Source organism: Puntigrus tetrazona, chromosome 24, assembly GCF_018831695.1.
Source record: "Puntigrus tetrazona isolate hp1 chromosome 24, ASM1883169v1, whole genome shotgun sequence".
NCBI lineage: Eukaryota > Metazoa > Chordata > Actinopteri > Cypriniformes > Cyprinidae > Puntigrus > Puntigrus tetrazona.
In genome coordinates this window covers 17,676,439-17,691,666 of record NC_056722.1, presented here as the reverse complement: position 1 = coordinate 17,691,666, position 15,228 = coordinate 17,676,439, and the positions used below count along the sequence as shown (strand labels likewise).

The 15,228-nt window shown below is 36.9% G+C and overlaps 1 protein-coding gene across 3 annotated transcripts; it reads left to right on the top strand.

Moving 5' to 3' along the window:
* Window positions 1–401: 401 nt before the first annotated feature.
* Window positions 402–14,857, top strand: nktr (natural killer cell triggering receptor). 3 transcript variants are annotated; one of them, XM_043225914.1, is made up of 17 exons: window positions 402–533; window positions 2,842–2,918; window positions 4,339–4,413; window positions 5,653–5,760; window positions 5,886–5,930; window positions 7,050–7,137; window positions 8,310–8,339; window positions 8,476–8,621; window positions 9,505–9,700; window positions 9,985–10,140; window positions 10,354–10,441; window positions 10,584–10,732; window positions 10,923–13,640; window positions 13,728–13,811; window positions 13,900–13,956; window positions 14,054–14,146; window positions 14,241–14,857. In XM_043225914.1, the coding sequence occupies exons 2-17, from the start codon at window positions 2,861–2,863 to the stop codon at window positions 14,308–14,310; spliced, it is 4,161 nt and encodes a 1,386-aa protein (XP_043081849.1). In that variant the 5' UTR covers window positions 402–533; window positions 2,842–2,860; the 3' UTR covers window positions 14,311–14,857. The 3 variants fall into 3 exon arrangements, with proteins under 3 accessions (XP_043081849.1, XP_043081850.1, XP_043081851.1); XM_043225915.1 differs by having other exon boundaries at window positions 444–533; window positions 2,788–2,918; XM_043225916.1 differs by lacking the exons at window positions 402–533; window positions 2,842–2,918; window positions 4,339–4,413 and adding an exon at window positions 6,204–6,231 and having other exon boundaries at window positions 5,694–5,760.
* The last annotated feature ends 371 nt before the right edge of the window (window positions 14,858–15,228 follow it).

The window sequence follows — 15,228 nt, the reverse complement described above, 5'->3', positions numbered from 1 at the left end:
AGACAGAACAGGCATAAAATGCCTATTTAACAATAGTCAAATTATACTTGATCAAATAAAACCTGTCCAAATAATTACTTAAAAACGCAAACATTCGTCAAGAAATACAGCATGAAGGTTTTCGACATTCTCGTAGAAGAATGAAGCGTTTTTGTCATTTGCAACGCTGATGGTTTCCGACAGTCGGCGGCTGTGCAGCATCTTAGAATACAAAGTAGAGAAGCAGCGTTGCCATTCCCTCTTTTTATAAGAGGATTATTTAAAAAACACTAATCCCGTGAGTTGCGATTTTTAGCATTGTTTAAATAATACAGTCAAGTTGGGGAGAAAAGGAAGGTGGTTCAATTTATGACATTTCTGACATTTTCCATAATTCCATATCTATCCCTCTACCCTTTACCACACCCCGCGAAGAAAACTAGCTTGCTCGATTCTCGCGAGAGATCTGGCAACACGGTAGGAGCTGCAAACGGATAGCAGAGAGAGCGGGTTTAGTTAGTTAAAAGCTTTTTGCCCTTTAACAATCTACACAGGTAAGTAAAACGAGAAATTTGTATCAGTAAACGAATAGGTCTATATCTGAGTCATGCGATTTTTTTATTTATTAATTGCCCGTTAGGCTTCCTTTCCGGGTTCTTATAAACCGTTACCAGCTAGCTTTAACGATAAACAGTGTTAGCCAGCCAGCAGCCTTCTGCTCGAAAACAAAACATTTCATCGCAGTATTTACAGTTACCATTATTTCTGAATAAACTGAGTAGTAAATGTTTTTGTTTGGCTTCAGTCGTAAGGTGACGTTAGATACACGTGTATCTGTTTAGCAGTTGGCTATTAATCTAAACGAACGTATCATTTTGCTTCTCTGTTGTTCACCAGTGCTTCAATTTAAGTTCATTCATTTAAATCACGATAATACTTAATTTCATATTATGAGGGGACGTGCTTTTGATTTTAGACTCGGTATTTTTATTTGAAACCATTGCATTAGGTCATATTAGAGTAAATGAAGGTGGTATAGTGTTTGTGTTATGTATTACAATCAGAAATACATTGTGTAACCTGTCTGAGAATGGATTATAACTGCAGATATTTTCTCTAACCCTGTGCAAGGCTGTTGAACATTAAGGCTATGCTCTTTGAAAATAATTATGCAACCCATAGATTTAAGTCACGCAACTTAACACTGTTGAATATATATGAATGCATTAGCAGATGTTTTGTTTAGTTGAACCTTCAAGACTGATTTAAAGTTGTCAAGTTAGCTTTTAATCAGTCTTACAATTTCACTTAAGAGTGTTTCTTGTATTCAAAAGTGTTTTCCAGATCTAGCACATGGAAATGTCCTCTTTCTCCTCCTGTGACATTTACTCTGACATTTGCCATTTCCCCAAGCAGACAGCCTGCGTTAGCAATCAGAGGACTGATAAACAGAGTTATTTTGATATGGGAAAGCAGCTGGCACATTTTCCACAGTTGTAACATAATAGGTGTCATGAGGAAGTTCAATAACTTCGTTCCCTTCATGTAATTTAAGATGTGTTTACCTGATGGCAAGTTCCTCGGTTAAAAGACGTTAGTGTCTGTTATTCAAGAAAAAGTTAAGTTAGAGCTGTTTAATGTGGTCTTCTAAGATGTACGCAGGTTTTTGTCCAGTATCGGAGGTTTGGCATTATATCACTTGCTCATCAATGGATCTTCTGCAATGAATGGGTGCCGTCAGAACGAAAGTTCCAAAAACATCACAGTAATCCACAAGTAATAAACAAGTCCATCGTTAAGATTTATTAGACTTCAAATTATTGCTCCTGGCTAACATAGAGTCCTCTATCTATAATATTGGTTTTTGAAATACAAGTATGCACAGATCAAGCACATTTTACAAACGAGAACATTTCTAGACACATACATTGGTGATTTTAATGTAAGAGGACAACAGTGGATGAATTTCTACTGGAGGATGCACTGTTATGTTGCCTGGAAGTGATAGCTTAAAGCTAAGGCCTTCATAATGTATTAGAATTTTTTTTTATTTATTTTTTTTAAAGAAATGCAAATATTCACTTTAATTCTTGGAATGGCTTGCGGATGTTTTATCAGCTGTTTGAACTCTTATTCTGATGGTACCCGTTTACTGCAAAGGTATATATCTGACCTGTTATGTGAGCAAGAGATGTAATGCTGAATTTTTCCAAACCTGATTTTTTTTTAAAACCACGTTAGATTTTATCCTGAGCAATTCATCTTAGCATATGTTTTTTTTCTGATGAATAGAGCCATGTCATGTCTACTTTGTTTCCCCCCAGTAATCTATTAAACTCTTATGTATATCTCAATACAAAAATTATATTTTTTAAAAATATTTTTATTATACATGATATATGGATGGATGGATGGATAGTTCTTGTTTCGTTTATTTGGGCCCTCACTAAAATATGTTTGAAGCTCCTCCCCCGAACAAAAGCTCAACTGTCTCTAAACACAGCCCAAAGATAGCACACATCTGGTTTAACCAGGCTTCCTAGTTTAGCATGACAGCACACATCACAGCAACAATGTCTCATTCATCACACTAGGGAGGTGTCCAACAGCAGACCCAGTGACAGACAGAGCAGCGCTCAAAAAAAGGGGGTCGAGGTTGGAGGGGCATGCATAGGGATTTGCGTTTCATTGGTTAAGCGAAACACCAATCTCACTGTCTGACTTTCTGCTCGCTTTCTGTTCATATAACCCAGAGAGAAACAGTATCTTGAGGATATCTGAAATGCAATGTATTTCTTTCTGCTGTAGGTGATTTGGGAAGTACAAGATTTAACAGTGTTTTGCTGTGATTTTACACTACAGGGAGCCCACTCTTTACAAAATGGGGGTGAAAGATCGCCCCCAGTGCTATTTTGATGTGGAAATCAACAGAGATCCAGGTGAGATGGTAGTGATTTTTTATTTGGTTGTTTTGCAATGGTCTTGTGTGAAGGTCAAACTGTTTTGATAGAAAAATGCTTAAAATTATTTGCTTTTAGATGACTGTTTATGTAGATTTAGCTTGGTTTTCAAAATCAAACTACAAAAATAATGTTTAGTAATGCAAAAATCATTAAAAGGTCTATAAAAGGGGTTCAGATGCGTGATCTTAGCATTTGGTATAATATGAAATTATTATTATATTACGTTTTATTACGCTTTAATAAAAGGTAAATCGTTAAATGCACTGATATTTATATATATATATATATATATATATATATATATATATATATATATATATATATAAAACAACAAATGTCAAGTGTGTGTGTATATATATATATATATATATATATATATATATATATATATATATATATATATATATACTTGACATTTGTTGTTTTATCATGCAACAGGAAGTAAGTTTACCTAGACTTTGTCTTTAAACCTTTAAAGAACTCCTTGAACTAAGATGTTTTTTTTTGGCTTTTTTTTTTTTTGCAAAGAACTTTTTAACCGAGTCAGACTTGAATCTGTTTCAGAGGTTTTATCTAAAATAAACTATAAAAAGCTGATATAGGTAAACTAGTTGTAAGCATCTAATAGCGAAAGTAAAACATTATATGTGTGTTTTGTAAAGCACTTAGGTAATGGCAAAGTGTTGAAATACCTGTGCCAGCAGTCTAAGAAGCTGTTGTGGCAGTCCACACCCTGACCTGCAGGGCTCTTTTAATGAACCACAGATGTAGTGTGCACTAATTAGTGTCTGGGTTTCACCTCAGTCTACCACTAATTATGTGTTTTAAGAGAGACGTCTGTGTCATAAAACCAAGACCTCTTATTTAGTCATTTTACACGCATTATTTTACAAAGCAAAGGTTTTAACACCCTGCTTGTATTAGTTTTATCGCTTATAAATGAAATATATAACAAGCTTCATGTGTCGTGCAAAAACACACTTTTGTATTTGAATATGAAGGAGCTGTTGTCATTTGCCACACTAAAGTCAGGCTGAAAATTATAGCCTCTTATATTGCTCTATAGCGATTTTTAAGAAGTTACAAGTTAAATTTCAATAGTCGCTCTCATAATTGCTAATAATAACAATCGCTTTCTTTAAACAAGCTTAAGCCCTATGTTCAAAACATACAGGTGCTGGCTTTAGATACTATGCAAAAGCACACCTAAATTTGAATGCGCCTGTATTTGAATATGGAGGCGCTGGCATTCGCCACACTGAGGTTAATCTAAAAGCTGCAGCTTATTAGTTGAATTGCCATAGTCGCACTAATCTAATAATCTCTCTTTATCAGCACGCTACAGGTGTAAGATTTCTGATCCATGAGTATAATGAATTCTTTTGATTTCTTTCAGTTGGACGAATTGTCTTTCAGCTGTTCTCTGACATTTGTCCCAAGACAAGCAAAAATTTTCTTTGCCTGTGCACTGGTACGTATGACATTTGATGTTTTATCATGCAGCAGAAAGTTAGTTTAACTAGATATTTTCTTCAAACCTGTAAAGAACACTTTGAATTAAAATTATATTTCTTTGCAGTCAACCTTGAATCTATTTCAGAGGTTATCTTTATCTAAAGTAATCTGATATAGGTTTCTGAATTGCTCTTTTATTCTATTTCACCTTGTTAATTGCAAGGAAAATAGCCAAGGAAGCAGGCATGGTGTTAAACTGCCAACCAACCAACCAACCTTTATATAATACCCATTCATGTCCACTTATACAAGCATAAGCTTATAGGGCAATAGAACAAAAATAAACCTAGAGGTGACTAAATCCTTGCTGTATAATGACAAGTGCAGGTGTTTTACTGACAGCACTGAAGAATGAACCAGAACTGTATTTACAGCCTGTTCCAAGAAGACAAAAGCCGCATTAGTCTGCACTGAAAGGGTTGGGTTGTAAATTACAGCTAGTAATGCTTTGGATCAATGCAGGGATCTTTTTTTCTCACCAGCTAAGATTGAAATGAGAGACACATGCCTTCAGCTGACTGTTGTATCGAATATATACCAATCCCCAGGGCACCCGCACCATCACCCACCCGTATTCATTTCAGTTTTATTGGCATCTCTTCCATGCTGATCAGATAGGATTAACCTTTTGCTGTCTGTGTAACTTTACACTTCAGGACTGCGTCCAGTAGTTCAGTTCACAACACAGTACTATACAGTATTAGTATCCACATTTTTGAGAGCTTAGTCTAGGGGTGTCCAAACATATCTATTAAAAATATATTATACATGGCTCTCCAAACATAATTTATAAAAATCTGCAGTTTCACAATGACACCACAAGATGATAGCACAAAATTTTTGACCACGTGTAGCAGTAAAAAGTGAGTAATTACAATTTGATAACAATAATCCGGTCACTTTTCTTTTGTGCAAAAGAATTCCAGAACACGGCAAAACCTGAAAAATGAACTAATTTGAACCGTGAAAAACATAAAGGCCAATTGAATATAATGTAAGGGGCCAAATATAGGCCAAATTACAGATATTTTATATATATATATATATATATATATATATATATATATATATATATATATATATATATATATATATATATATGGAGAAGCATCTGCCCCCAGTCTGTCTACTTTGTCAAATCTGGCCCCCTTTATACAGAAATCATAAACAGTGTGTTTCTTTTATTTACTTGCAGGTGAGAAAGGCAGTGGCAAAACTACAGGAAAAAAATTATGCTATAAAGGCTCAACTTTCCATCGAGTGGTAAAGAACTTCATGATCCAGGGGGGTGATTTCACTGAGGGTATGTGCGGTTGTGCTCATTGCGGAGATAGAAATATCTGTGATGCCTTAGCCTAAGTATTTATGCCTTTGCTTGTTATATTAAGTTGCCTGTTCTTGTGGGTGAATGTGCTTTTGTTTGCTTAGGCAATGGAAGAGGAGGAGAATCTATATATGGTGGTTTCTTTGAAGGTAAGCCATTTTTAGATACCTTCAGTACTTTATAAATCACTCAGTGACCTTAATTTGAGTTTTTAAACAACTTTTGCATGACTTTTGAATGAGCATCCCAGCATACCAATCATTGTTTTTATCTCGCCTTAGCTGTGAATCTTGACTCTTGTTTTATTCCTGTGATCTTATAATGATCTTCTATTTGAGTCAGCATGGAGAATAAGGGCTATTTATTTATTTAAAGGTCCAGTCTTCTTGCCTAAAATTTTCAACGTATTCTTTTATTTATAGAGATTGTGGTCTTTTGCAAAATGAGAAGGTAAGAGATGTACACAGTGCAGTAACACAATGTAGACTAAACATTCTCCAATCCCTTATGTGAACCCTGCCAAAAACATCCACGCTGCACAGAGTGCTCATGGATATGCGGACCATGAAACTGATTTGGTTAACTGACTTCTCGCTTTTGTTTTGTTTATTTTTTTCTTCTTAATTCTTCCAGGATGGATTGACATAAAATACAATACTCATGAACATAATCCAACCTTTAAAATAATTTAGTTCGACCAAAAAGGTAATTTATTCATCTCTCATGTTGTTCCAAACCTACATGCCTTAGTTTCTTTAGTAGAACAATAAATAACATTTAAATAATGTGCAGGTCAATCTTTTCCAAGCAATTGCGAATAACTTTTACAATGCTTCTTTCTGAAACGTTTATGGAATTTTTGCGTCTTTCTTGAAGCTTCAAAGCCCTAGCACTTGCATGGAAAAGAGCTGTATTTAATGAGACGTTCCACAGGAAAAATAAATCACCAGGTTTGGAATGATGGGAGAATGAGAAATTAATGACAGTTTATAATTTTGGGTGAACTGTTCATTTTTTTTTAAATAATTCGGTCCAACTTTATCAAAGGTATAATGTAAATATTAGTTGTTTTAATAGAAAACCACTCGCTTTGACACCAAAGAGCACGAGAAACACTCAAGAGTTCAGAAGCAGCATAAAAGCATCACTGATATCTGGTGTTCATGAACGTCTCTTTGCCTGCTCCTGTCCTTCTCCATAACACAGCTTTTTGAAGCAGTCGACAAGCACTCAGTGTCCTTTTTTTTTTTCATATCTCTCTTCAACAGATGAGAACTTTACTCTCAAACATGATAGAGCCTTCCTCTTGTCGATGGCCAACCGTGGCAAAGACACAAATGGGTCCCAATTCTTTATGTAAGTACTATTTACTCTGGTATACAACACAGAGAGGGTGTGTGTGTGTATAGAAACAACCATTCATCACCAGATCTTCTGCTTACCATTTAATATGACTGACTGGTCACTATTAAATGACACATGCAATACTTATTATATAATAATTATTTATTCCCCCAGATCAGTTCTACAGAACAAGTTTGCTTCAGTCATAGCCTTTATAAAAATACCTTATCTGTTTTGAAATTGGCCAAACCTACAAAAAGCATCTGGGCTTTTAACTGTGAGCCAAGTGTTGTACTATATATACAATTTGTTGACCCATCAATACAGTTTTTATAAAAAGCACTAGTGATTTTCAATACTAAAGCAAGATGGTGAAGAGGGAACATTTTATTTGTTCTGTCTACTTCTTTATTGGTTTAGTAAAACAATCATCTTAGCTTCCCACTTTGCCGTTCACACTCTCTCTAATTTCCTCAATCTTTTTGCCACATATATATATTTACTTTGGAGAATCTACATAGTCTACATGTTCATGTGGGATGCTGGTGCATTTTCATCTCCCTTTTCCCTTGTCAATGTGCATTTAGAAATATTTTATAATCAGAAAGCATTCCTTTTTTGCCTACAAATGTATTACAATTTTTCTCTTGCCGTTTTTGTGTAAAATTTGCAGAAACTCTAGCATCCTGCTCTACCAAGGTAAAGTGTCTCTCCAAGGCTGTGCTTCTCTCTCCTGACTGTGTATTTCTGGTTGCTTTTAGCTAGCACTGGCTTCTTATTTATCTTTAAATTATCTTTCACCTCATAAAAATAATTGTTCTCCCAGCACAGAGAACCTTGAAGTGTTTATTGATGTATTTCAAGTTTAGAATCAAAGGATGTATTTTCCTGCCATGGACACACTGATTGAAGTTGTCCCTATAATATTTTTAAACGGGTTTAATTGGTTTTGTCAGAATAATGTTGGCAGATGTTGGACCTGTTCCTGTTCATCATTAGAATTTATTCATCCAGCCAATGTTATTTTGCAAGCACTGCTGGTTTAAAATTCCTCAGTGTTTGAATTGATGCATACAAATTTCTTCTTGATCACAGACTAAATGCTTTTTTGACTAAATTCAATTCCTTTTATCCCCCCCTACATGTCCATATTGGATGACCTGGATTCATTTACCTGACAACAGAACTACTAAGACAGCGCCTCATCTAGATGGGTAATGATACAGTGGCTTTGTTTATGTTGCATAGTCAAACCATACTGAAGGAGTTCAAAAGGAGTATATACAAGTTCATTTTTATGCAAGATTTCACAATTTTCACAATTCCACAATTTTTGTTGGTCTAATTTAGAGTGCATGTGGTCTTCGGGCTGGTCATCTCTGGCTTTGAGGTCATAAAGAAAATCGAAGGGCTGAAGACCGACTCAGCCAGCAGACCCTATGCTGACGTCAGAGTGATTGACTGTGGACAGCTGATTACAAAGTCTGCTAACGATGGTAAGCTTGCTCTCGAGTGCAAGGTATAAACTAGAAATTTTGGCTTCACACTTTCCGCCTGTCACTATGCTGTTTAAACTTGTCCTAATGGAGAATATTTTTTTAATCTCCTCTTTAACTGCATTATGGAGTGAAATATGGCGTTTAAAAATGGAACTCTGAAAGATCATAAAACAATATGACAATATAATACAGCAGATACCAAATTTAATACACACACTCACACTGTGTCCTTAACAGGCATGATGCCACAAAGTCTCAAGTAACAGTCACAGGTGGTTAGAGTTTTTGCCCTAATCACCCACAGCAAATGATGTGCAACAAGACATTTTGCCAGTTGCTTGAATTGAATTTGATCATGTCATTCAGGGCAGTGCTGCCCAATGTGAAATCTTACTACAGATGTATCTTATATATAATATTCTACATAGTATGTTTGTTCTAATTTGTGTACAATTATCTGATGGATTTTAGTATAAATAGTGTGATTGGTGTGTTCTCCTTACAAAAAGAAAAAACCTGGATGATACACTTAATTAACCAAAAACAGGTTAATTAAGTGTGGAATGTTGGACACTTAACTGTTGTAATAATGCATCTGTAATTAGGTCCTGGAAGTGGAAGGGCTATTAGACTGATGTTGGATGACAGAGCAAGCTTATTTAATTCATACTCTACATAGTTCATAAGACGTTCATTGTGCGTCATTTGGGACACAACTGTTGTTGCTGATTATATGATTGTTTTGTTACAGTTTAAAATAATTTCACCTATTCTACATCACATGTTTAGTTAGAAAAAAAGTATAATAAAATATAAAATATCTTCTGTGGTGACGTTCAGTACATTTTCAGATGTTTTGAAGTTTGTTGTATCTTTGTAGTTCTTCAAGGCAAGAGGAGAAAAGCATTCCATTCTGAGGATGACTCTCAGAGTTCTTCAGAATCTTCATCTCGGTATTCCTTCAGTGATGGAGAGTCTGACAGAAATTATGCGTCTCGAAAAAGGAAAAGAAACTCAAAGAGTAAGCGCTCAAAGAGAAAAAGAAGAGTGACAGCTAAAACAGCAGAACATGAAAGGTAAATGATTGTAACCAGTGCCTTTTCCTCTTATGCAACTTTATTTGTAATTCAGCTAATGATTTAAAGCAATAACACATTTGGTATTAGCCTGCACTCAGCTATATCGCAGTCACAGTAAAAATAGTGTATTGATAACCTTTTTGAATCCAAAGGTGTCACCAAGGAATAATTTAGAAATCTGAGCTAATTATGAATTTGTTTTGTTCATGCTTTTTTTGTGGTTGGCCTTTGTTTTTAGTTGTTTAATAAAGAGTACTGTTTACTCTTTTCCCGATTCCTAGTCATGTTGAGGGAGAGATGGCAGAGGAAGATGATGAGGCTGAGCAGTATGTGAAAAGGGAGAAACCTGTGGTTCGACCAGAAGAGATCCCACCAGTGCCAGAGAACCGCTTCCTGCTCCGCAGAGACATGCCTACCCAGGAGGAGACAGTAAAAACGTTTGTGGCTTTTGTATATCACAAGCATCTTTCCTATGCATTCCCAGTTATTGGATAACATACATTTTCTAAAGATTCTATATTTAACGTGTTACTATAGAACCAAAAGTAATTTGTGTTTTAGCAACATTTGTCCTTGCTTAATAATTAATCATTGAAATCCATGGCTCAGCTTTGATGTGTATTGTATGAATATTAAACCCCCCCCAATAGGGCTGTGCAGGATACAGTCATGGCACCAAATGACACAAAACCAACTGTCACCAAATCTGGACGCAAGATCAAAGGTCGTGGTACAATGGTATGACAACCATTAAATTAAATGCATTTTTATCAGCTGCTTTAATAATTATTATAATTATTTATTTATAATGTTTTGACATTGACTTGTTAGAAAGTGCTTGATGGAATCATGGAGGTGCTGTTTTTTATTCCTTCTGCAGAGGTACCATACACCCCCCCGGTCAAAGTCTCGATCAGAATCAGAAGGGGAACGGGGGAGCAGTGAGACTCCTCCACACTGGAAAGAGGAAATGCAGAGGACCAAGGCTTATCAGCCTCCCAGTGTAGAGAGATGGAGTAAAGGAGAAAGGTTTGTTTAAAAATGTTGCATGATCAGTGTGAAATTAATAATTATTGTACGTGCCACGCTAATATTGGTTTATTTTTGGCTTATATTAAAGGTTTTTTTTTTTTGCTTTCAGAAAAATGTTTAAAGTTGTAAAAAAAACATAGTTGGAACATAGATTTTGATTTTGTAATTTTAAATATTGTTCAAACAGATGGGATGACAGAAGTGACACTCCAAGGTCTAGGTCAAGATCAGAAGGACGTTCCTTAAGTGAAGCTTCTGATTCCAGTCATCATCGATCTAGAAAAGAAAAAAAGAAAACCAAACGCAAGAAGAAAACTAAAAAACGAAAGCACTCAAAGAAACATAAAAAGAACAAGACCAAGGAGACCTCTCAGTCTGAGAATGAGATGTCTGGGTCCTCGGGCAAGAGGTCAAAACACTTAAGCCGTGCAGATAGGAGATATTCTCGATCACACTCTCGTTCTTACTCTCGGTCATCATCTCTCCACTCCTACAGATCGCATAGATCGGCATCAGAAAGGAGACGTTACTTATCAAGCTCTTCTAGAGATTCACGATCTTATTCAAGATCCAGGAGCAGGTCTTATTCCAGAAGTCGGTCAAGGTCAGATAAGCGAGTTCATTCATCCATGAGGTCAAGTCATAGTCGATCAGGACGGTCTGTTACAAATTCTAGGTCACTTTCTCGATCCAGATACAGGACAAGGTCAAGAACCAGATCAAACTCTAGGTATAGTTCAGAAACCCCACCACGTTCCAGGAAAAGAAATCAGTTGAGATCCCCTCGAAAGTCAAAGCCTACTGAGGCCGGTATTTCCAAATCGGACAAACCTGTCCCTAAACCAGTTCAAGGTGAAGAATCTAAAGCCCAACCATCAGCATCTTCAGAGAGTGTCTCTGTGTTGCCTTTGAGTGACAGTCCACCTCCTTCTCGATGGAAACCAGGCCAAAAACCCTGGAAACCCTCTTATGTCCGCATTCAAGAAATCAAAGTAAAATCAGCCCCAGTTTCAGATGCACTAATCAGCCCATCTTCAAATGTACCTTTGGAGGTAATGTCCTCTTTAAATCCAGACATGGCTGTTTGTCAAAGACACCCCAGCAGCAATAACAATAATGTTCCTGATAGGCTTCTGCAAAGCAGTTTAACCAGGAGCAGTTCATCTAGTCGATCACAAAGTAGCAGCATATCACAGAGACAGTATGGCAGCAAATCTTCCTCCTGCAGTATGTCAGAGTCGTATGATTCATATGAAGAAAAAATCATTGAAAAAAAGAGAAAACATCGTAGATCTCGGAGAAATAGCCAAAAAAGAGACAAGAATGAAAATCATAGTAGTGGTCATAAAAAGTCATCTCCCTCATCAGAGGACATATCAGATAATCCACTAAGTGCTATCCACAGACACAATATTTCCTTGGTACAGAGAAACACACTGAAAGTCACGAATTCCAGTCAAAGGCAAGGACCATCAGTGGACAAAAATAATGCATCTGGATGGGAAAGTGAAGGAGAGAACTCAAGTAAGACTAATACTGCTCTGGAACACAACCAACTACCTATTAGTGATGAAGGACTTACTGAAATGAAAAAGAGACAGATTTTGTCTCGTTGCTGGGAGTCTGAGAGTGACTCTGAAATGCCAGGCAAAAAGGTAGTTAGTGATGCCAAATATGTGTCTGAAAAAGAGGAGGGAGAGGCAAGTTCAGAATCAGATGATGAATACCCTTTATGGATCTCTAACAAGTCCAACCAAGGTGCAGAAATGTCTAATAAATTAAAAGTTAATGAGGAACTGCCCGCCAACACAAAAACTTCAAAGCACAAGCACAAGAAAGCCAAGCGGAAACACAAGCACAAGAGGAGGAACTCTTCCAGGTCAAGATCTCGCAGATCCAAGGCCAAGAAATCCAAGAAGCACCAAAAGCCGAAAGAGACATTTCACTGGCAGCCTCCACTGGAGTTTGGTGATGAAGGTGAGGAAGATGATTCAGTCGCTCAAGCAAAACAATTTCACATAGAAAATCCTTATACTGTCATTGATGGAGCAAAAAGGCGTATAAAATCTGGAAAGATCAAGCACCAAGTGTCCGAAAATAAGGATAAGGATGAGTATCAAGGCAATGTCAAATCATCACAAGATATGTTTTCAGTAGAGTCTTCTAAAGGTATTGATGAGAATGGAAAGGCAACTGAAAGCCAAAAATCAAAGCTAAATAGCAATAGAAATTCAACTCAAAGCCATCTAGAGATCAATACCAATCTTTCAGACACTAACTTGGTAAGTAACAAATCAAGAGGTCCAAATAAAGTTGATGTATGTCCTCCAGAGGCCATCCCAAAAGCTAAGCAGCCAGGTGCCAAAGCGATTGGATTTTCCCCTCTAAAAAATATTCGAAATAATGGTAGTGCGCTTGTTCCACCTCAAATAGAAAAAGGAAACTCTGTAACTACTGGATCCGTTTTACTTCAAGGCAGTCAGCCAGAGGAATCTGTACCTGGTGACACTTCTTTCTCAGCAGTTGAAAATAAATGGAAACCTTTGGCAGGGATGACTGTTGTGCAGGCCATTGCTACAAAACCTTTGATTATGAAAATAAATAAACAGCAAAATCAGCTGGAGGGAAAGGCCCAGGGTCTCAAGATTGAGATCAAGAGCAAGAGTAGAGTCCGTCCAGGATCCTTATTTGATGAGGTACGAAAGACCGCACGGTTAAATCAGAGACCCAGAAATCAAGACAGCTCAAGTGAAGAAGACTCTATTCCAGAAACGGGAGAAAGGGCTGGATCTCACTCTAGGAACAAGTCAAGGTCTGTGTCCAGTCACAGGTCCCACCACAGAAGTAGGTCCCATTCATATAGCCACTCCAGGAGCAGGTCCAGAAGCTACTCCTACTCTTCCAGGTTAGTTACAGCAGACAGTGTTTTATGAATTTGTATGTTCATTTGTCAATGTCAAACCAATCTTGCATGTTTTAATTCTTCACACAGGAGCTACAGTAGAAGTAGAAGCAGGAGTAGATACAAAAGAGGGCACTCGCGTTCTCGAAGTAGCTCCTACCGAAGTTCCCGTAGGTAAGTACTGAAAGTTATTTAACTTTGATATATGTCTAATGGGGATTAAAATGTTTTTAATGAAGATGTTGTGGTCATCTTGTTTCAGCCGTACAGACAGTAGAAGTCATTCTAGAAGTCACCACAGAGGTCACCACAGATCAAGGTAAGCATGGAACCAAAACGATTAATGCATTTTGATTGCAACCAACCTAGTGTCACTTAATTTTTCTTAATTATGTCTTTTATTGATGGAAATACAGGTCTGACTCATACGATAGTTATTCTAGCCGCAGCCGCAGTCGTAGCAGGAGAAGAGGGCATCGGAGAAGTGTGAGCTCTGACCGCAGGTCCAGGTACATCATAATAGATAAATATTATGAAAACCGTCTTGACAATGTGCCGTACTGAAGCTGAACTGAATTCTTTAATGTGTGTTTTCACGTTCAGGTCATACCGCTCTTACAGTCGCAGTTCCTCCAGGAGGCGAAGTCACAGCCGAAGCAGTCGGTACAGCTGAGCTGAATTGATGTAGCATTAAGCCTCCCTATCCTCCTTCACTGATTTTCTGAACGAATGGCTCAGTTTATGTTTGAAGTGTGTGCTTTGATGTACACTGTATCATCATTTAATGTGTAATTCACATACATTCTGTTGCATTTTTCCAAACGAGTCTATGTATGAATCACATTTGAAACAAAATTTGGAACTGCTGGGATTCTGGGATACTTTTTTAATGTTCTTAAGAAATGGAGCATATAAACCCTCCCAACTGTAAATCCTAGGTTATATATCAACAGCCGCTTACCTCAGTCTTTTCTGTGAAATCTAAATGCCATGTTTTGACATATGCGGTTTTGTTAAACAAACCAATGGTAGGCATGAATGAAAAATGTTTAGTTTTGGCCAAAGTAATGTTTTGTGGTTGCCCTCGGTGCATTTTTTACATTTGTACATAAAAACAAAACGTCTTGCTGAATGTATCTACTGCTGCTTATTGATACACTGTTTAAAACATAACAAACAAATCTTGCCAACTGTAAATAAAACTACATTTGTTCGTGAAATCCTGTGCTGTGTAATGCGTAATGCGTATTCTGTGAAACGTGTTCTTGTAATGACATCTACGCGTTTCAGTGATTCCTCCAAATTTACACAAATTTGGGTATGGTGCATTAGAATATGGATAAAAGTCCCATTGCAATCAAGTATTGACCACTACAGACGTATGTTATTTGATTTAGTCCTGCACTGTATGGGTACTAGTCGGGATAATGTATAATGGGATAATGCTGGGGTACACTACTGCATCCAATTTACTGTCAAGAGTATGAACTGAATTCTCTTATAAAGAATTCACTTTGGGCAGTTCTAAATTGTTATTCAGCATAAACTATATAACATGACTGCCAACTCGCGACTGACACAATTCAATATT